At 48.2% G+C, this 20,954-nt stretch overlaps 1 protein-coding gene across 1 annotated transcript; it reads right to left on the reverse strand.

Annotated features, from left to right (window-relative positions):
- Positions 1-357: 357 nt before the first annotated feature.
- CELA2A (chymotrypsin like elastase 2A) lies at positions 358-19,246 on the reverse strand. Its single transcript, XM_055262210.2, has 8 exons — positions 18,547-19,246; positions 18,180-18,268; positions 10,875-10,972; positions 9,686-9,814; positions 9,027-9,163; positions 6,428-6,573; positions 5,037-5,189; positions 358-531 (listed from the first exon to the last, which is right to left on the reverse strand). The coding sequence occupies exons 1-8, from the start codon at positions 18,740-18,742 to the stop codon at positions 514-516; spliced, it is 966 nt and encodes a 321-aa protein (XP_055118185.1). The 5' UTR covers positions 18,743-19,246; the 3' UTR covers positions 358-513.
- Positions 19,247-20,954: the final 1,708 nt, after the last annotated feature.

Below are 20,954 nucleotides of genomic sequence, written 5' to 3' on the forward strand. Positions count from 1 at the left end.
TTGACAATGATGTCAGGTGTCAGGTTCTAAAGTGGGCTGTGTCCTTGAGGTCTCAGTAGGGCAGGGTAACGCAGATGCGAAATTCTTTTTTTTTTGAGACAGGGTCTCACTCTGTCGCCCAGACTGGAGTGCGACGAAGTGATCTTGGCTCATTGCAGTCTTTACCTCCTGGGCTCAAGTGATCCTCCCACCTCAGCCTCCTGAGTAGCTGGGACTACAGGTGTGTACCACCTCGCCCATTTAATTTTTGTATTTTTAGTAGAGACAGGGTTATGCCATGTTACTCAGGCTGGTCTTGAATTCCTGGACTCGAGCGATCTGCCTGCCTTGGCCTCCCAAAGTGCTAAGTGCTGGGATAACAGGGTTGTGCCACTGTGCCCACAGCCCTGGATGTTAGGATGGATTGCTAATAAATCTCTCATCAAGATGTGATTTGCATAGTTGTCACTTTATTATATTATTTTCCTTCTGTGACATTTCCAAGTCTGAAACAGTCCTGGGGACTTCTTTTGGTTAGTTATTTGCAATCACCTGCAGGACACACAAGAAAATCGTCAAGTTCACCTAACTGCAGAGCTGTGCATGGCAGTTTCCTGTCTCTGTCCTGGGCTAAGCTACTCATGTGAGTTACAGGCAGCCCACACTACAGTAGCTCCTGCCTGAGGAGTTCTGATGACGTTTCGGAAAAAAAGATGTGATCAAGCTTTTCATTGACCTGTTAGGGTCTTCGTGTAAAGGGGGTCTTAGCCAGGAGTCCTGTGTGGGCTTCAGGGTAGGGGGCCTTTTAACCCCTAAAAATTATATTCCAAATGTGTGGATGGCATATTTTTAGATTTCATTTGTTTCTCAAATCAAAACTGCTGTTTGCAAGGCAGTTATGCACTGTAGTTGGGGCTATAACTGTTTCCAGAGGCTGTTGATCAGTGTCTGTTAAACGTTTTTTTTTTTTTTTTTTTTGAGACAGTCTTACTCTGTTGTCCAGGCTGGAATGCAGTAGGGCAATCTGGGCTCACTGCAACCTCCACCACGCAGGTTCAAGTGATCCTCGTGCATCAGCCTCCCTGGTAGCTGAGATTATAGTCATGCACCACCATGGGTGCTGCCACAAATACCATAACTCCCTCTTGCTCTAGTGCCTAAAAATGTGGAGGAGTCCTGGTCTAGTTCAAGTCCCATTTTACAGTTTACTAATTTTTTGCATTTTTAGTAGCGATGAGGTTTCACCATGTTGGCCAGGCTGGTCTCAAACTGCTGACCTCAAGTGATCTACTCGCCTCAGCTTCCCAAAGTGCTCAGATTACAGGCATGAGCCACCATGCCCAGCCTGTTAAACATTTTGATATGCCAACTTCATGATCCAGTGCTGTAAACGGCAGGAGATCCAGCTGCTACAGCACAAACACTCAGACCAGTGTGCAAGAATTATGTCCAAGGATGTTCATTGCACAGTGTAAGTAAGAGTGAAAAATAGGAAACACGAAAGCTTCATTCATTACACTCAAACCATGGAATACTATTTAGCTGTTCAAAAGAATGACATGTATGTACTAACATGTAAAATGTGATAAGGTGTTAAGTGAAAAACAGCTGCAGAACAGCATGAAGACTCAGGTCCTAGTTTTTGCTTAGAAGATAGTGTCTATCTATGTAAATATATAGCTATATATGCACATAAAGTTGAGACCACACACCAAGCTGTTAACAATGACAACTTGGCCAGGCACAGTGGCTCATGCCTGTAATCCCAGCAATTTTGGAGGCCAAGGCGGGCAGATCACCTGAGGTCAGGAGTTCGAGACCAGCCTGGCCAACATGGTGAAACCCCATCTCTACTAAAAATACAAAAATTAGTTGGGCGTGGTGGTGTGTGCCTGTAATCCCAGCTACTCAGGAGGCTGAGGCAGAAGAATCGCTTGAACCCGGGAGGCGGAGATTGCAGTGAGCCAAGATCAAGCCACTGCACTTCAGCCTGGTGACAGAGCGAGACGCTGTTTCAAAAAACAAAAACAAAAACAATGATTACCTCTGGAGAGTGGAATTAGAGATGTAAAATGAGGGGGGACTTCTACTTTTTTACCTGATACTCTTATATTCTTTTAATATTTTTACAAAGAGTATGTATTACCTTCTGGAAAAAGAATAAAAGCTAAGGATTGCTGAAGGTTCACGTGTGACTGTCATTCAGTGGACATTTGTTGAAAGGGTGAATGCCCCGGGCCACTGGTCTCCTCTTCTTCTCTGCTCTTTTGCTTGTACTTCCTGACCTTGGCTTGTCACCCCCAGGGCTCTAGTGGTACATGACTCCAGGCTGCACACAGTGTGTCCTTGGGTTGGGGCCACTGCAAGGTTTCACTAGCCCCTCCACTGCTGCCAGGGGCAGCCCCCACCCAAGGAAAGCTGGTTGCTTGGCTCTCCCCCTTCTGAAACCCGTTACCGGGCATCTGTGCCTGTCCCGACTGCTCTTCCATGAACACAGGGCCTTTGCCCAGCTGCCTCGCGAGGCGTGCTGCCCTGTGGATCCCTACTGCCATCTGGCCATGCTTTGGGATGTGGCCTGTTCTGTTGTGCTTGTATCTGTGGCTGGGAACAGCTGACGCTGGGACAACAGATAGGGACAATTGCCCCTGCCCCTGTTTCAGGTCCCCAGGGTGCTGCCAGGACCAGCTGCACGGTGACTCCCACAGCAGCTGGGGCTGGAAAACAGTCTTAGGATTTGGCTGGAAAAGGCCCCTAAGCAGCCTTTTGTCCGGTCAGTCTCAGGCCAGGCTCCTCTGACGTGCGTGGCACCTCCAAAGGTGGACTCAGATGGGTTTTTCCCAATTTAGATATAAAAAAGCACCAATTAATGATTAATGGCTACTGTCTTTTTGATTTTCCATTTTTCTCCAACAAACGTTTTTGGAATTTCTGCCTGTGACCACTTGTTGGCAAAAGGATGCCAGCGGACAGACAAATGAACAAGGAGCTGGCAAGAATCAGTGGGAACACTTGGAAGCAGCCACCTGCTTATTTTGACAGTTTAGTTTTCCTGTGATCACGTGCTCATGGCTGCAGCTTCATATTTGGTTTTATAAGTGTCAGTTTAGTTCAATTTAACACTTCTCTGCAAATTAAACTTAGTGAAGTCAGATGCCAGTTTTCCCCTTCTTTGGGGGCTCTGCCACAAATACCATAACTCCCTCTTGCTCTAGTGCCTAAAAATGTGGAGGAGTCCTGGTCTAGTTCAAGTCCCATTTTACAGAAGAGCAAACTGAGGTGGTCCCTCATTGGCATAGAGTGTCCGACTCTTCCCTCCCAGCATCCAGTACCAGACATGGTGGCTCCTCTAACCTCTCCCGGGCACCCCTTTCCTTTTTGTGTGTGTGTGGTTTTTTTTCTTTTTGAAATGGTGTCTCACTCTGTTGCCCACGCTGGAGTGCAGTGGCGTGAACTTGGGTTACTGCAACCTCCACCTCACAGGTTCAAGTGATTCCCCTGCCTCAGCCTCCTGAGTAGCTGGGATTACAAGCATGTATCACCACACCCAGCTTATTTTTGTATTTTTAGTAGAGACGGGGTTTCCCCATGTTCACCAGGCTGTTCTCGAACCCCTGACCTCTGGTGATCTGCCCATCTTGATCTCCCAAAGTGCTGGAATTACAGGCGTGAGCCACCAGGCATCTCTTTCTTGTGACGGGGTTTCCTGTTCTGGCTGCTTTCACCTACTGCTGCATGTATCCATGGCTGCTCCTTAATATTAATGCCAGTTATTACTATTATTATTTTTGGAGACAGGGTCTTGCTATGTCGCCCAGGCTTAAGTGCATTGGTGCAACTTTGGCTCACTGTAGCGTTGGCCTCCTGGGCCCAAGTGATCCTTCCACCCAAGCCTCCCAAGTAGCTGAGACTACAGGCATGTACCACCATGTCTGAGTAATTAAAATTTTTTTTTTTTGTAAAGACAGAGTCTTGCTATCTTGCCCAGGCTGGTCTTGAACTCCTGGGCTCAAGAAATCCTCCCTCCTTGGCCTCCCAAAGTGCTGCGATTACAGGCATGAGCCATGGCACCTGGCCTATTATTTTTAATAAATAATTTTAATGCTCATTGTTATAAACAAATGTGTGTTCATTGTTAAAAACAAATTGAGTTATTGTGGAAGCTGAAAAGAGACACCTCTCTGAGTTTACTTTTACAAGACAGGGAGACCAACTTAGCTTTATTTTCCTGGGATGGTCCCAGTGTAAAACAGGAAGTCCCGCATCCTGGAAAACCTCTCAGTCCTGGGCAAACCGGGATGGTTTGTCACCTTACAGAATAGCTGGAGGACCCCTGAGGGGGACTAATTTCCAATAACTAATGCTATGGGGATATCAGGTTTTGGGCTTTGCAGATAAATATACCTGTTTATAGCACTGGATGGTGGAGTCTGGGCCTACACACAGATAAACAAAAATAAAATCACCATGTCTATGGAACTCACTCTTTTTTTTTTTTTTTTTTTTAGATGGAGTTTCACTCTTCTTGTTGAGGCTGGAGTGCAGTGGTGCAATCTCGGCTCACTGCAACCTCCATCTCCCCGGTTCAAGGGAGTCTCCTGCCTCAGCCTCCTGAGTAGCTGGGATTACAGGAGTGCGCTACCACATCTGGCTAATTTTTTTGGATTATTTTTTAGTAGAGATGGGGTTTTGCCATGTTGGTCAGGCTGGTTTTGAACTTCTGACCTCGTGATCTGCCCGCCTCAGCCTCCCAAAATGCTGGGATTACAGGCATGAGCCACCGCGCCCAGCGTAACTCACTCTTCATATGCCTGAGGAGTTTCCAACCTCTTTGGACAAGGCCAGCCTCTATGTTCCTTTTCACTCAGCTTTACCCACACAGAAATTTTGGGGATCCATGGGGGGCTCAGCAGTTGCCCAGGTCTGCAGCCTCCTCCACGGGGTTCCCATCTAGCTCTCAAGAGGAAGGAGGGGGTTCTCAGTTGCCAGGTGGGCATGGCACTCCTGAGGCCGGGTGAGCAGGGCAGTGCCCTGGGGCTCAGGGCTGGTCCGGTTCTTACCGAATTGATCCAGTCGTTGTAGTTGGAGACCCGTGTGAAGACGGAGGGCTTGTGGTAGTAGTTGCAGCCGAGGCTAGACCCGAAGCTGACGATGCCATGCACCTCCCACCGGCCGTCAGATGCCTGGCAGTTCAGCGGCCCGCCGGAGTCTCCCTGAGGAAGGCCAGAGTTACAGGGAGGTAAAGGGAGAGGAAGGGGCTGCCCATTGGAACCATTGTTCTCAATGCATTTCTATTGTTCTGCTGCAGGTCACTGTCCTCTGAAGCTGGCCCTTGTGGTCATAGCTCAAGGTGGTACCATAATTCCAACAAGAGCCAACACTTATTCTTCCTGTGTGGCCAGAGCTGAGCTAAGCATGTTCTATGCCGCATCTCATTAATCCTCACAAAATCCTATGAGGTAAATATTCGTAGTATTCCCCAGGCCACTGCAGAGGAGAAACTGGAGTGTTGAGAGGTTGGGACTTGCCCAAGGTTGCACAGGCAGTTTGTAAAGGAGCTGAGGCCACATGCCAGACTTCAGCTGCCAGGCTCTTCCCCACTGGATCTGTCTTCCCGCGGGTGGGGTGGTCTATGTGGGCAGAGTGTGTAGGGCACAGTGTGATCTGAAGGGCATGTGGATCTCCTTCCTACTCCATCCCCACTTCACTGCCAAGTCCAACACAGAGCAATTCCTGGTGGTTAAGACACTGTCTCCAGGAAGGTTTCCGTGGCAGCTACCTGGAGGGGACACACTGCGTCGCTGATGAGAGTAATTCAACAGAAAAACCAGAAGTCATCTTAGAAAGGCCTTAAGCCAGGGAATACTTTCCTTTGGTTCCCTTCCAGCATGAGGAAAGGATACGGAATGAGTCACAAGAGACCTTGATGAGACCCAGGGAAGGACTTCCCAGCAGTGAGATGGGTGGACACTACAAGGAGAATCTCAAAACATCTCAAAACAAGAACAAAAAAGAATGAAGATCAAGTTTTTTTTTTTTTTGAGTTTTGCTCTGTCACCCAGGCTGGATTGCAGTGGTGTGATCTCAGCTCACTGCAACCTCCGCCTCATGGCTTCAAGTGATTCTCCTGCCTCAGCCTCCCGAGTAGCTGTGAGTACAGGCACCCTCCACCATGCCCGGCTAATTTTTGTATTTTTAGTACAGACAAGGTTTCACCATGTTGGCCAGGCTGGTCTCGAACTGCTGACCTCAAGTGGCCTCCCGCCTTGGCCTCTCAAAGTGCTGGGATTACAGGCGTGAGCCACCGCGCCTGGCCAAGGTATATCTGGAACATATTTTTGGGAGCTTCTGCCAGGAAGTGGGAGGATGTACCTATGGAGGGATGGACCTCTATAACCTTATCCCCAGCCACATTTTGTCATGGAGCGGGGCCCCTGATTTTGGTACTCACGTTGCAGCTGGAGATCACGCCATCACCCCCAGCACAGATCATACTGGTTTTCACGGTGCTGCCCCACCAGCCAGAGCTGGAGCAGGTGGCATAGTCCACAACCAGCAACCGGCCCTGCTGCAGGACATCAGGAAGAGCCCCGTTGGCTGAATGAGATCAGAGAGAAGCCATTAGGGATGCAGGGACTCTTGAGAAAAAGGAAGTGGTAGACACCTTTTAGGTTTCCCCTGTTACTGTCTTCCATCCATTGCAACACGCGAACAGCCACGTTTGTCTATACTGTGTACTCACGGTTGATTGGTCCACACCTGACTCGAGCTAAGCCAATGAGCTCCCTCCCCTGGGATTCTGAGATGGGATCTGAGAGATTCCAGTTTCAGAGGACATAAATCTGGGAAGCTGTTGGCAATGACTGACATTTTGTTTTATGTGGAGAATGAAGTAGACTCACAAAGAAAAGAAATTCTAAGGGACTTTTTCCTGTGTTTCTTACAGGTTTCCTGCCCCTGATTCTAGCCTGTTCCTGATGCCTGGCTATATCTCTGCCCTTGGGTTGAAACTTTTAAATCCTTATAACAATTTCCCTTTTTTTGCTGAGCTAGCTCCATGGCTTTCTGTCACTTATCTGAAATAAGAAAGTGAGCCTCCTGGCAGTTAGAGCCCCCTCCTTGAGAAAAATATGCTGGTGTGGTGAAGGGAGGGCTTTCACAATGCCCCCAGTGACACAGCCACCATCACCTCCATTACTGTTACCACAGCTATGAGTGGCAAGGATGAGAATAACATAATTCTTCACTTCTGATTGAAGCCTAGGGAAGTTAAGCGTCGGCCAGGTGCAGTGGCTCACCCTCTAATCCCAGCACTTAGGGAGGCCAAGGTGGGCAGATCACTTGAGGTCAGGAGTTCGAGACCAGCCTGGCCAACATGGTGAAACCCTCTCTCTACTAAAAATACAAAAATTAGCCCGGCGTGGTGGCACTCGCCTATGATCCCAGCTACTTGGGAGGCTGAGGCAGGAGAATCGCTTGAGCTCGGGAGGCAGAGGTTGCAGTGAGCAGAGATTGCACCACTGCACTCCAGCCAGGGCAACAGAGCAAGACTCTGTCTCAAAAAAAAAAAAAAGAAAAAAAGGAAGTTAAGCATCTGGCTTAAGACCACGAATAAGTAATTAACACTTGTATAACATTTTGCAACGTGTGATGCATTTCCACCTTTCACCTCCTTATAGTCTTCACCGACAGCGTTTCCATTGTACAGATGAGGAGACGGAGGTTTGGAAGTGGCTTGCCCAAGGTTTCACCGTGACTGACAGAGCTGGGCCTAAAACCCAAGCATTTGGATGCCTCCCTGCTCTCACTGTCTCAGATGAAATGCACCTGCCCCAGGGTTGGCTGGGGAAACAAACAGGTGGTTGTGCTTGTATCTTAATAAGCATGAAATGCCTCTTCCACCACCGCTCACCGCAGGATTTGATGTGTCCTTGTGTTTACAGATAAGCCAGTCAAGAGGGCAATGGGAATTTTTTGAGGGTAGGTATGTGGATGTACCCCCGGAAAAATGTGTCATTATACTTATGGGTTTATGTCATTAGGAAAAAAAAGTCATAATATCATTATCACTCATAATGTCATTATGGACATAAGGTCATTATCACTCATCCCTTCCTAGAATCTTCCAAACCTCTGGTGATTTCACAAGGGAAGGGTGGGAACTCTGTTCCTCTTGGTGGCTACTGTCATTGGATCTCTGACCCTTGGAGTCTATGTCAAAGGAGACCCACCCTCAGCCAGGTTCTCAGTAGCAAGACCAAATGGCACAGGGGACAGCTTTTGCTATGGGGCACGGAGGGTCTGATGAGGGCTCCAGGGGCCTCAGGACACAGAGGAAAATGCTGTTCTGAACTCTAGCCTTGGGCCACACAGAAGATGTCACATGGTCTCTGTAACCTTCTTTCCATCATAGGGACGGTGACAACAACTAACACACAGCACCTACCAGGCTTCCTATGGATTATCTCCTTTAATTCTCTTGACAACTCTGTGATGTAGGTGCTATTATTATGCCTTTTTTATTTTTTTGAGATGGAGTCTCGCTCTGTCCCCCAGGCTGGAGTGCAGTAGCGAAATCTTGGTTCACTGCAACCTCCATCTCCCGGGTTCAAGCGATTCTCGTGCCTCCTCAGGAGCTGGGACTACAGGCACACACCACCACCTCTTGCTATTGTTTTTTTCTTATATTTTTAGTAGAGACGGGGTTTCTCCATGTTGGTCACGCTGGTCTCCTGACGTCAAGTGATCCGCCCGCCAGGCCTCCCAAAGTGCTGGGATTACAGGTATGAGCCACCGCGCCTAGCCAATTATTTGCATTTTACAGATGAAAAAAGCGCTGCATGGAAAGACCTAGTAATGTGCCCAAGGTGTCACAGTCATTAAGTGGGAGAGCTGACATTTGAACCCAGGCAGACATCAGCCTATGCCATCCTGTCTCTCTGAGGAGGCCACACACCCTGGGATGACAGGTGAGAGGCCCTGGCCAGACAGGGGTGACATCAATCACCTCCCTTCCCTCCCAGGCCTGGGGGCTCCTGGCTCCCACTTACTCTGCAGCCTTCCCCAGCCCGTGACGTAGCAGGGGTAGTTGTTGGGTAGAATGGTGCCGGCAGGAGGGAGGCAGGCCAGCTGGATCTTGTCGGTGAGGGAGACGGGGTTAGCCAGTTGGAGCAGGGCAATGTCGTTCCTGGGTGAGTGTGGAGGCAGAGCATGAGGACAGGGTTGACTTTTTTTGCCCTGTGGGGCTTTGGAGGGCTCGGAGACCTTGTCATCATTCCCTGTATGTTACCCCAGGTTGCTCTGACTGGCAGGGCCCCAGGGCATGTTTGAAAATGCAGAGGGCCTTGTTGAAAGGGGGAAGGCAGGAGAGATTGTGTCCTACTCCAGGGACAGTCACGGGGTTGACAGCACTGTCACTGTGTCCCCAGGACTTGGCATGAAGTGATACACGCTCAGCAGACAGGGGCCCTGCAGGCTTAACTGGCAGCAAACCCAGGTCACTCTGGCAGTCTTTGCTTCTCCCTCCCCAGGCCACATCCCCACCCCAGACATCTTTGGAGCTGGTTCCACATCTAAGAGGCCAGAGCTCCTTCCCCCTCCCTATAGAGGAAGCAGAGGGCGTGTGGTGCAGTTGAGACCCTTGTCTCTGTGAGACCCCCATCTGTTCCCTGACAACCTCACCCCCAAGTGAACCCAGACAGAAACGAACCCTTTGGAGACTTGGTTGGAGTTCCAGTCCTTGTGCACCACAGTCTTAGAGACACTGACGGTCAGCGAGCCGGACTCCGCAGTGTAGAGGTTGTGCTTGCCCAGCCCCACGCGGTAGGTCCTGGAGGAGCTGGGAGAAAGGGGGCCCAGGGAGAGGGTCACCTCCAGAGGCCTGGCTTTGGATAATGCTGGGGATAGACCCAAGTAACTGGCTGCTGCGTGAGCCACTAGTTGGGACTTGGGGATCTTTCCTCCCCTGGGACAGTCAGTTACTTATAATAGAGCCTAAAGTATATAACGTAAGAACTATGATCATATAATAATTGTTACTATACTAACTATAAACTGCAATATAAAATAAAAGTTATAATAACACAAACTCTATAGTATTATGGAGGAATGAGATGAACACAGAGAAAACAGGAGTCATTTGCTCTCAAGGAAATTTTTCCCACCTTTCATTTTCAGATGGGGAAACTGAGGCCTAGAGAGGAGTAACTGAAGATTCCCACTGTTAGTGAGAAACCAGAACTAGAAGCCAGGACTCCTGACCGTAGGCCTCTATTATTTTCCCCAATACCTCCTAGAGCTTATTATAAATTGGATGGGAGAAGGGATCACTCCCGGTAGGGAGTCACACCGACCCAGCAGAAACTCCGGTGAGTTCCAGCTGTGATGAGCAGAGGTCACGGACAATGAAGAGGATAAGTGAATAACGTTGCAGAACCTTGTGGGTTCTTTATAATTCGTCTATAATTCAGAATTAGCTTTCACTGAGCACTTACTAAGTGCCAGGCACTTTGGTAAATCAACTCACTGAATTCACACTAACTTCTGTTATTGCGTTTTTCTGCAGGTGATGGTATTGAAGCTTTGAGAAGTCAATGAAGTTGTGCAAGGGAACCCACTTCCAGATCCAGAGGCCACATGTAGTTTCCCAAAGAGGGCAGAGATTAGGCCTTCCCCTTCTCCTCATCCTCCCTCAGTACCTTGCACAGGACACTCCATCCATGCCATGTTCTGACATTGATGGGCTAACACACTGAACCATTGATTGACTGCAGCTTGTGTCTCAGCCAGGCTAGTGGTTATTTGCAAGGCTGCTTTATATAGCGTGGTTCAGGCCATTTGAGCCCGCAGCTCAGAAATGAGCACCGGCTGGTGAGCAGGCCAAGCACCCAGGTAACTACCTGATGCAGTGGGCAGCCGTCAGGACCCAGTTGTTGGCTATTAGGGACCCTCCGCAGGTGTGGTACCACTTGCCATTGGAGCTGTATTGCAGGGAGACCTGGGGAGAAACACAGGAGCTCTGTGACTGTGGCTGAAAAAGCAGGGCCTCCCTGCACTCCAGTTTCCCAAGAACGGGGCTGGGACAAGGGTAAGGGGGAATGAGGCACTCGCCTCAGGTGCACAACTTAAGGGAGCACCCAAAACCTCAGCCATCAAGATAAAATACATTTTAATGCAATCTACATTAAAAACAATCAGGCCAGGCATGGTGGCTCATGCTTGTAATCACAACACTTTGGGAGGCCAAGGAAGGAGGATCACTTGAGCCCAGGAGTTTGAGACCAGCCTGGGCAACATGGTGAAACCTCATGTGATAAGGTTTGGCTGTGTCCTCACCCAAATCTCATCTTGAATTGTAGTTCCCATAATCCCCACGTGTGGTGGGAGGGACCTGGTGGGAGGTAATTGAATCATGAGGGTGGTTACCTCCATGCTGTTTTCACGATAGTGAGTGAGTTCTCACGAGATCTGATGGTTTTATAATGGGCCTTTCCCCCTTTTGCTCAGCACTTCCTGCTGCTACCGCTGTGTGAACAAGGATGTGTTTCCTTCCCCTTCTGCCATGATTGTAAGTTTCCTGAGGCCTCCCCAGCCACGCTGAGCTGTGAGTCATTTAAACCTCTTTCCTTTATAAATTACCCAGTCTCAGGTATGTCTTTATTAGCAGTGCGAGGCAGGACTAATACATTGTTTCTACAACAAAAATAGCCCAAAATTAGCTGCTGGGTGTGGCGGTGCATGCCTATAGTCCCAGCTACTCAGAAGACTGAGGTTGGAGTATTGCTTGAACCCAGGAGTTTGTGAACCAGCCTGGGCACCATAGCGAGAACTTGACCCTACCAAAAAATTTTTAAAATAAAATTAACTGGGAGTGGTGGTGCATACCTGTAGTCTCAGCTACTCAGGAGGCTGAGGTGGGAGGATTGCTTGATCTCAGAAAGTCTAGTTTGCAGTGAGCTGTGATTGCACTGTGCTCAGCCTAGGTGACACAGCAAGGGCCTGTCTCCGCTCTGCCCCCCTTCCCCCCATCAAAAAGCAACAACAAAATCAACGCAAAAAATCTGTGATAAAAAATAAAAAACAGGTAGACTATTAAAAAATAACTGTTCTGCCAGGTGTGGTTCCTCATGCCTGTAATTCTAGCACTTTGCGAGGCCAAGGCAGGTGAATCCACCTGAGGTCAGGAATTTGAGGCCAGCCTGGCCAACATGGTGAAATCCCGTCTCTACTAAAAATACAAAAATTAGCCGGGTGTGATGGCAGGTGTCTGTAATCCCAGCTACTCAGGAGGCTGAGGCAGGAGAATCACTTGAACCTGGGAGGCAGATGTTGCAGTGAGCCGAGATCGTGCTATTGCACTCCAGCCTGGGTGACGAGAGTGAGACTCCGACACAAAATCAAAAACAAAAAACCCCCAGAAAACCTTGTTCTGAACGTCTTTCTGCAACTGGATTGGTTGGGATCTTCCCCTCCTTGGGAGCTCTTTCCTTAGCTCCCTCCATTTTAGTATGTCCAAAACAAAACTCCTGAATTATCCCAAACGTGGTCTTTCCCCAGGGTCCTCTGTCACAGTCAATGGCAACTCCGCTGCTGCTCGGGCCGCAAACCTTGTTGTCATCCTTGGCTCCTCTCTTTCCCTCTGATCCCTCATTCAAGTCCATCAGCAAATCCCATCAATCCCATCAGCTCTAGCTCGGGAATTTGTGGAGTGGTTGCTACCCCTTGGTCACTACCTCAGCTGCGTGTCCCAATCATCCTCTCTTCTCGATGATCACTCTAGTCTCCCATCTCTTCTCCCCATTCCCACCCACATTTTCTCAACACAGCAGCCAGAATGATCCTTTTTGAATGGAAGTCAGATGACTTCTCTTCTCTGCTCAGACTCTCCAGTGGCTCCCCCTTTACAGTTTATAAAACCTAAAACTGTCTGATGACCTACTAGGCCCTCTGTGGCCTCTCTGACCCCATAGGCTCCCACTCTCCTCTCCTCCAGCCACACTGACTTCCATGCAGTTCCGCAAATACACCAAACCCACTTCTGCCTCAGGGCCTTTGCACTGGCTCTTCCTCCTCCCTGGAATATTCTTGCAAATATCAGTGTAGCTCTTTCCTTCACTTCCTGTCGGTCTCTGCTCAAGGTTACCTTCTCCATGAGGCCTTCTATGACCACGCTATCCCAAACAGTGTGCACACACACATACATGCACGCTCATGTACATATGCACACACACACACACTCGTCTCCTTCCTCTTGCTCTGCCTTACTCTTCATCATAGTATCTTGCATTTCCTGGCATGTTATGAGTTTACCCATTCAGTTGTTTATTGTCTCACTCCTCTACTTTATTTTATTTTTATTTTTTGAGATGGAGTCTGGCTTTGTCACTCAGGTTGGAGTGCAGTGGCACCATCTCGGCTCACTGCAACCTCTGTCTCCTGGGTTCAAGCGATTCTCCTGCCTAAGCCACCAGAGTAGCTGGGATTACAAGTGCTTGCCACCACACCTGGCTAATTTACTTGTATTTTTAGTAGAGATGGGGTTTTGCCATGTTAGCTAGGCTGATCTCCAATTCCTAACCTCAGGTGATCCTCCCAGCATGGCCTCCGAAAGTACTGGGATTACAGGTGTGAGCCACCGTGCCTGGCCACTCCTCCACTTTAATAAAGCCTTCATGAATTTTTTTCCCCCGCTGCTATGTGCCAGGTGCCTAGAACAGTGCCTGGTACGTACTGGGTCTTTAACAAATGCTTACTGATTGAACAAGTGAGTGAATAAGCAAATGAGTAGAATGAAAGAGATCACTAGGGGCGGGTAATCTTGTCTCCTGCTGGTCTAGTTTCTCCCTGAAGACCAAATCCACTCACAGGACCATGAGACTGCATAAGCGGACCTTGCTCCCCTGCCCCCTGGCTCCTCACTTTTTTTTTTTTTCCAGGAGAAAAAATGGTTTCTAGGCAGGGCACAGTGGCTCACGCCTATAATCCCAGCTACTCAGGGGGCTGAGGCAGGAGAATCACTTGAACCCAGGAGGCAGAGGTTGCAGTGAGCTGAGATGGGGCCACCGCACTCCAGCCTGGGTGACAGAGTGAGACTGTGTCAAAAAAAAAAAAAAAAAAAAGGTTTCTGTTTAGGTTGACAGTTTAACAGGTGTGGGGTAGAACTTTAAGGTGGTGGGGGCCAGGCACAGTGGCTCACGCCTGTAATCCCAGCACTTTGTGAGGCTCAGGAGGGCGGATCACGAGGTCAGGAGGTCGAGACCATACTGGCTAACACGGTGAAACCCCGTCTCTATTAAAAATACAAAAAGTTAGCCAGGCGTGGTGGCGGGCGCCTGTAGTCCCAGCTACTCGGGAGGCTGAGGCAGGAGAATGGCATGAACCCGGGAGGCGGAGCTTGCAGTGAGCCGAGATCGCGCCACTGCACTCCAGCCTGGGTGACAGAGTGAGACTCTGTCTCAAATAAAAAAAAAAAAAAAAATTAAAGGTGGTGACATTTGACACTGTTTTAGTCTCTAATGAAGCTGTTCCATGCCCTTCCCGTTCCTTCATTCCTCCTCTCCTTTCAATTCCCTGCCATGGCCAAGCAGAGGGGAGGGAGGTGACAGTAGGGTATGGACTGCTCTGATTGGGCTTCCTATAACTGTGGGGAACGATGATCTGTTTGTTGGCAGATGCCTGCTTTTCTCTGAACGTTCTTGTTTTTAATTAGCCATTCGGCATTTCTTGTTTGTGTGACATTAAGAGGTCTTAGATGAACTGGCTTTAAAAAAGACGTTTAAAATTAGAAAAAGTGAAAAAAGATACTTAAAAGGATGTGCCCCCCAATTTAAAAATGTGCTGAAACCATCCTACAGATGTGAAATTTAGTCCACGTAATACGTATTATTTGTGGCCAGCAAAGTGTAGCTAAAGAGGTAACACTGAACCAAATTTGAATCCTCATTCCCCCTAGGCTAACTCAGTGCCTTTGGGCAATTCTGTAACCTTTTCGAATCCCAGTTGCCTTCTCTGGAAATGGGGAACATAAGCCACTATGCAGGGCTCTCAGATTAATTAATACTGTAATTACAATAGCTGGCTGGGCGGGATGGCTCACGCCTGTAATCCCAGTACTTTGGGAGGCTGAGGCAGGTGGATCAGGAGTTTGAGACCAGCCTGGCCAACATGATGAAACCCTGTCTCTACTAAAAATACAAAAAATTAGCCGGGCGTGGTGGTGTGCACCTATAATCTTAGGTATGCAGGAGGCTGAGGCAGGAGAATTAATTGCTTGAACCCAGGAAGTGGAGGTTGCAGTTAGCCAAGATTGTGCCACAGAATGAGACTCTGTTTCCAGGAGAAAAAACAAAATTGCATTAAAATATTGTTCGTTTTGGTTAGCGAGGTGTGTGTGTGTGTGTGTGTGTGTGTGTGTGTGTGATGGCTAGCTATGTTGCCCATGCTGGTCTCAAATTCTTGGGCTCAAGTGGTCCTCCTGCCTCAGCCTCTTGAATAGCTGGGATTAAAGGTGTGTGCCACTGCGCCTGGCTGGTTGCTGAGTTTTGTGCTACCCCCTTACATTTTGCCTCCAGAGTGAATGTCTTACTTGTCTCATCTGAGTTCCCACCCAGCTAGATGTGCCTGTTACCTCAGTAAAAACATTTCCCCAGGGAAACAGAAGCACAAAGCATAGGGACTCTGGGACTCTTCACAGACTAACATTCACTGGTTCTCAAGGCAAGAATACCTTTGTGCAACAGGGTGAGGAAGTATTTTTGTAGGCAGCAATGGTTAGTTCTCAGCACAAATGCACCCGGTGCTATGGGGCCCTGTAGCGGAGGGACTGTGGCCCTTCTTCCAAATTCTCAGGGAAAAAATACTGTGAGACTGTGAGAAAAGCAGAACTGGCAAAAGCACACAAAGCCAAGTATATAAATTGTGAGGCTGGGTTGAGAGGCTCATGCCTGTAATCCCAGCACTTTGGGAGGCTGAGGCAGGAGGACCACTTGAGCCCAGGAGTTCAAGACCAGCCTGGACAACATAGTGAGACCCCATCTCTAAAAAAAAAAAAAAAGTAACCGGGTGTGGTGGAATGCACCTGTGGTCTCAGCTGGTAGGGAGGCTGAGGTGGGGGGATCGCTTGAGCCTAGGAGTTCGAGGCCGCAGTGAGCCATGTTTCACCAGCCACTGTACTCCAGCCTGGGTGACAGAATGTGACATTGTCTCAAAAAAAAAAATTACTATAGCTGAGCACTGTGGTGGGTGCCTGTAATCCCAGCACTTTGGGAGGCTGAGGCAGGTGGATAGCTGGAGCCCAGGAGGTGGAGGCTGCAGTGAGCTATGATTGTGCCACTGCACTCCAGCCTGGGTGACAGAGCAAGACTCTGTCTCAAAAAAAAGAAAAAAATGTGAAATATCTGCCATCATTCTATCATTCACAGTTTTTTGTTTTGTTTTGTTTTTTTGACAGAGTCTCACTCTATCACCCAGACTGGAGTGCAGAGGTGCGATCTTGGCTCACCACAACCTCTGCCTCCAGAGTTCAAGGGATTCTTGTGCCTCAGCCTCCCAAGTAGCTAGGACTACAGGTGCCCACCACCATGCCTGGCTAATTTTTGAATTTTTAGTAGAGGAAGAGTTTCGCCATGTTGGCCAGGCTGGTCTCAAACTCCTGACCTCAGATGATCCACCTGCCTTAGCCTGCCAAAGTGCTGGGATTATAGGAATGAGCCACCATGCCTGGCCTATCATTGACAGTCTCTTAATCAAGGAGCAGATGAATGAATACTAGCCTCTCTAAACACAGTGACTGCTGCATGGGTCACTCTGAATGCTCAAGGCTAGTGGGCTGCTAGTTGCTCCTCCTACTTAAGTTAGAAACTCATCCTGATTCAGCTGGGTTTGCTCCCAAAGCAGTTTATATCAATTATGCTTGCAATAATGAAATTTGATTAAACATGTAACCAATGAAATATGAGTTCAGAAAGAGTCGTTATTTACATGGAAACAAAGTTAAATGCTTGGAAGAGACTGGATTACTGTGACTCTTAAAAAATTGCTCTTGAATTAGTGTCTGTGAGAAAATGGAAAGATTGGGGGAAAAGTCGTAAAAGTCGGGATGGGCTCATAACTCAGATTGCTTTGTGAATGTCTCAAAGTTTCTGCTCTGCTTAAAGAAATGGACTTGTAGATGAGATATTATGGGGTGTGGTTTATATGAAAAAGGCAGTTAAGAACTCAAGAAATTGTTTACATAGTCTAAGATAAAATGTTTACAACATATATGTGTGATTTAAAATAATTTCTTCATAACCAACTTTTCAATTACTCAGTCCCAATTACATCAGATAAATGAGATTTTACTATATTTGTTTACGTCAATGTAAACTGTATACATTTATCTTAAAATCCCACCATTAACACGTCTGAGTAATTTGCACCTGTGCCCCACTTGGCAGTTTAGTCTTGATACCACTATGATTTTATCAACTTAAGAAAACGCTTTTTTCATTGGTAACATTGATTTGCCAGTAGTTAAAGATTAATCTGCACAAATAGCACTGATTGGTTCATTAAAGCAAGGAATGTTTGCATAGGTAGTCTTGAATGGTTCCTAGACTAATGGTACATTTGTAAACAAGCCTCTGATTGGTTAATAGAGTAATACTATATTTGCTGCCTATGGGCAGTGGGGAGGGGGCAGCTCCTTACTGCAGCTGGAGGAGGCACCTCTCCCTCCACTCCCAAGGTTGGCCAAGGCCACAGAAATGTATCTTTTTTTTTTTCTTTTTGAGACAGAGTCTTGCTTTATTGCCCAGCCTGCAGTACAGTGGTGCAATTTCAGCTCACTGCAACCTCTGCCTCCTGGGTTCAAGCGATCCTCCTGCCTCAGCCTCCCGAGTTGCTGGGATTACAGGCGTGTGCCGCCACACCTGGCTAATTGTGTATTATTAGTAGAGGTGGGTTTCACCATGTTGGCCAGGCTGGTCTCAAACTCCTGACTTCAGGTGATCTGCCCACCACGGCCTCCCACAGTGCTGGGATAACAGGCATGAGCCACTGCGCCCATCTGGAAATGTATCTTATTGGTGAAGTTGCCTGTGCTGCTCTCTGAATACCATCAATCCTAACTTATCCAGCACAGTAGACCCCATGGTGGAAGGGCAAAGGGGGGCTGTAAAGGGAGTGGGGCAGGGACAGGGAGAAGTACAGTGTGGTCGACTCACCTGCCAGGGCCAGCTGTTGGGCCTCGCTTCTTCACCTCCAACCACCCTAGTCACATAAGGCGGGTAAGTGGGGTCCCCACAACTGAGGGCTGTGGAAAGAGAGAGTCATGAGTGCAGGAAGCAGAGACCCACACAATGTAAACTATACATGCTGCATTCTGAACCCCCAAATAGAAAACCCTTGTTCCAGGAGGTCATAGAATCCTGCTCTTTGCTCCAATTCTTTGAAACTCCATTTTGGTTTTCTTATGATTATAGGTCTGAATGCAGTAGGGGTTGGGTGGGGGCGAGAGGGGAGGACAGGAAGATCCCATTCCCAGCCCCACCAGGGGATGGGAAACCAGTGGCTCTGGGTGACAGGGCTTACCTCCAGCCACCAAAGCGGACAGCAGCAGGATCCTAATCATGGTGTGTCCGTGGGAGTTCTGTAAGCGTGGCCCTGGATAAGGCCCTGGTTTTATGAGTGAACTTATCAGTGAGAGATACGCTAGGAGCATGCAAGATGGGGATTTTCTCAAAGCCCAGTGGAAAAAAGAGCTTGTGTCCAAATATTTTTTTCCCATTTCCTCCTAACTGTCACCCTAGAAATACTTTGAAAAAGATGCCAAGGGTAGATATTGGAATATGGGTTCCATCTGTTTTGAAGAGATTATGTTTTGTGTCAGAGAAGGAAGAAAAATACTAATTGTTGGTCCTTGGAGTTGTGTTTTCTTTCTTTTTTTTTTCCTCCCTGGGTAAGACTGAGGAGAGGAGTTATGTTTTCTTTCTTTCTTTTTTTCTTTCCGAGATGGAGTCTTGCTCTGTCACCCAGGCTGGAGTGAAGTGGCGTGATCTCAGCTCACTGTAACCTCCGCCTCCTGGGTTCAAGCAATTCCTCTGCCTCAGCCTCCCTAGTAGTTGGGATTACAGGCATGTGCCACCATTGCTGGCTAATTTTTGTATTTTTTAGTAGAGACGGGGGTCTCATCATGTTGGCCAGGCTGGTCTCAAACTCCTGATCTCAAGTGATCTGCTGGCCTCAGCCTCCCAAAGTGCTGGGATTACAGGCTGAGCCACCGCGCCCGACAGGAGTTGTGTTTTCAACGAAAAGATTAAGGTGGCATGCTGAACACACAGCGTTCTAAGGCAGTATTTCTCAATGGGGCTGGTTCAGCCCATCAGGAGACCTTTGACAACATCTGGAGACATTTTTGGTTGTCATGGCTGAGGTTGATGTATACTGGCATCCACTGGGCGGAGAGCAGAGATGCTGCTAAACATCTGACAATGCACTGGGCAATAGGACTTGCCCTGCCTCAAATGTCAATGGTGCTCAGGCTGAGAAAGCCTGTTCTAGGCCATACCAGGGGTTGCAGTGTGACTTTGGCTGAGTCATGTAAATCTCTAGACCCATCTGTGAAACAGGGAGAGAAACCTGTGCCCAGTATGTTTCACAACATCGTGGTAAGGATTTGTATAATGCGGGGAAGGTGCGCACGTAGCAGAAGGCAAGGCCGACATGCACAATTAGGATCTGGCCGCTCTAACGATGGGGGGAAGCAGAACGCTGGCAGAGGAGGGCTTCATCTGGTGGATGAAAATGCACTTTGTGGCCAGGCACGGTGGCTCACTCCTATAATCCCAGAACTTTGGGAGGCTGATGCGGGTGGACCACCTGAAGCCAGGAGTTCAAGACCAGCCTGGCCAACATGGTGAAACCCCGTCTCTACTAAAAATACAAAAATTAGTCGGGTGTGGTGCTGCATGCATGTAGTCCCAGCTACTCAGGAGGCTGAGGCAGGAGAATCTCTCAAAACTTGGAGGTGGAGGTTGCAGTGAGCTGAGCTTGTACTACTGCACTCTAGTCTGGGCAACAGAGCAAGACTCTGTCTCAAAAACAAACAAACAAAAAAAACCAACTCAAGACCCTTCCTTAAGACTTGAGTTTAAGTGTTTTTTTTTTTTTTTTTTTTTTTTTTTGAGATGGAGTCTGGCTCTGTCACTCAGGCTGTGGTGTAGTGGCTCGATCTCGGCTCACTGCAACCTCTGCCTCCCAAGTTCAAGCGATTCTTCTGCCTCAGCCTCCCGAGTAGCTGGGACTACAGGCACCGGCCACCACGCCCGACTAATTTTTGTATTTTTAGTAGATACGGGGTTTCACCATATTGGCCAGGCTGGTCTCGAACTCCTCACCTCGTGTTCATCTGCCTCTGCCTCCCAAAGTGCTGGGATTACAGGCATGAGCCACCACGCCCAGCCGAGTTCAAATCTTTGATCCATCAATTTTGAGTGTGGTGGTCTGGACAAGCCACTTATCTTCTGGGCCTTAGTTTCCTAGATAACCATCCAGGCCTGGATTGCAGGATTGTTGTATGGGTAAGAAAATGGGTGGGAAAGAATTCTGTAATCTCCCTAGGATGGTGCAAAGGTGAGAAAGATTGGGTGGGGACAGAATCCCATGGGACCGGATGTCAGAAGATGTAGGTTCCAGTCCCAACTCCATCCCATACTCCCTGTAACAGTTTGGACTCATTTATGGTCTGTATCAGTCACTACAGCAACCAACTATTTCTTAAGTCTCATATTTTATCTTAAAGGTTCATGTGAATTTGACATTCTGCTCTGTATCTTTGTTTGTTTTAATATAAAAATAAAGTTTGTCCTGTATGAGGCCACTGAACAAACACCTGCTGTGAATTTGCTGTGTGACCTTGGGCCAGTGCCACAGGCTTTCTGGCCCACGGTGCCTATCTACAAACAGGGAGAGGAACAGATGCTCGGTCTGTTCCATCACAT

The sequence above is a fragment of the Symphalangus syndactylus genome, chromosome 22, assembly GCF_028878055.3.
Source record: "Symphalangus syndactylus isolate Jambi chromosome 22, NHGRI_mSymSyn1-v2.1_pri, whole genome shotgun sequence".
Taxonomy (NCBI): Eukaryota; Metazoa; Chordata; class Mammalia; order Primates; family Hylobatidae; genus Symphalangus; species Symphalangus syndactylus.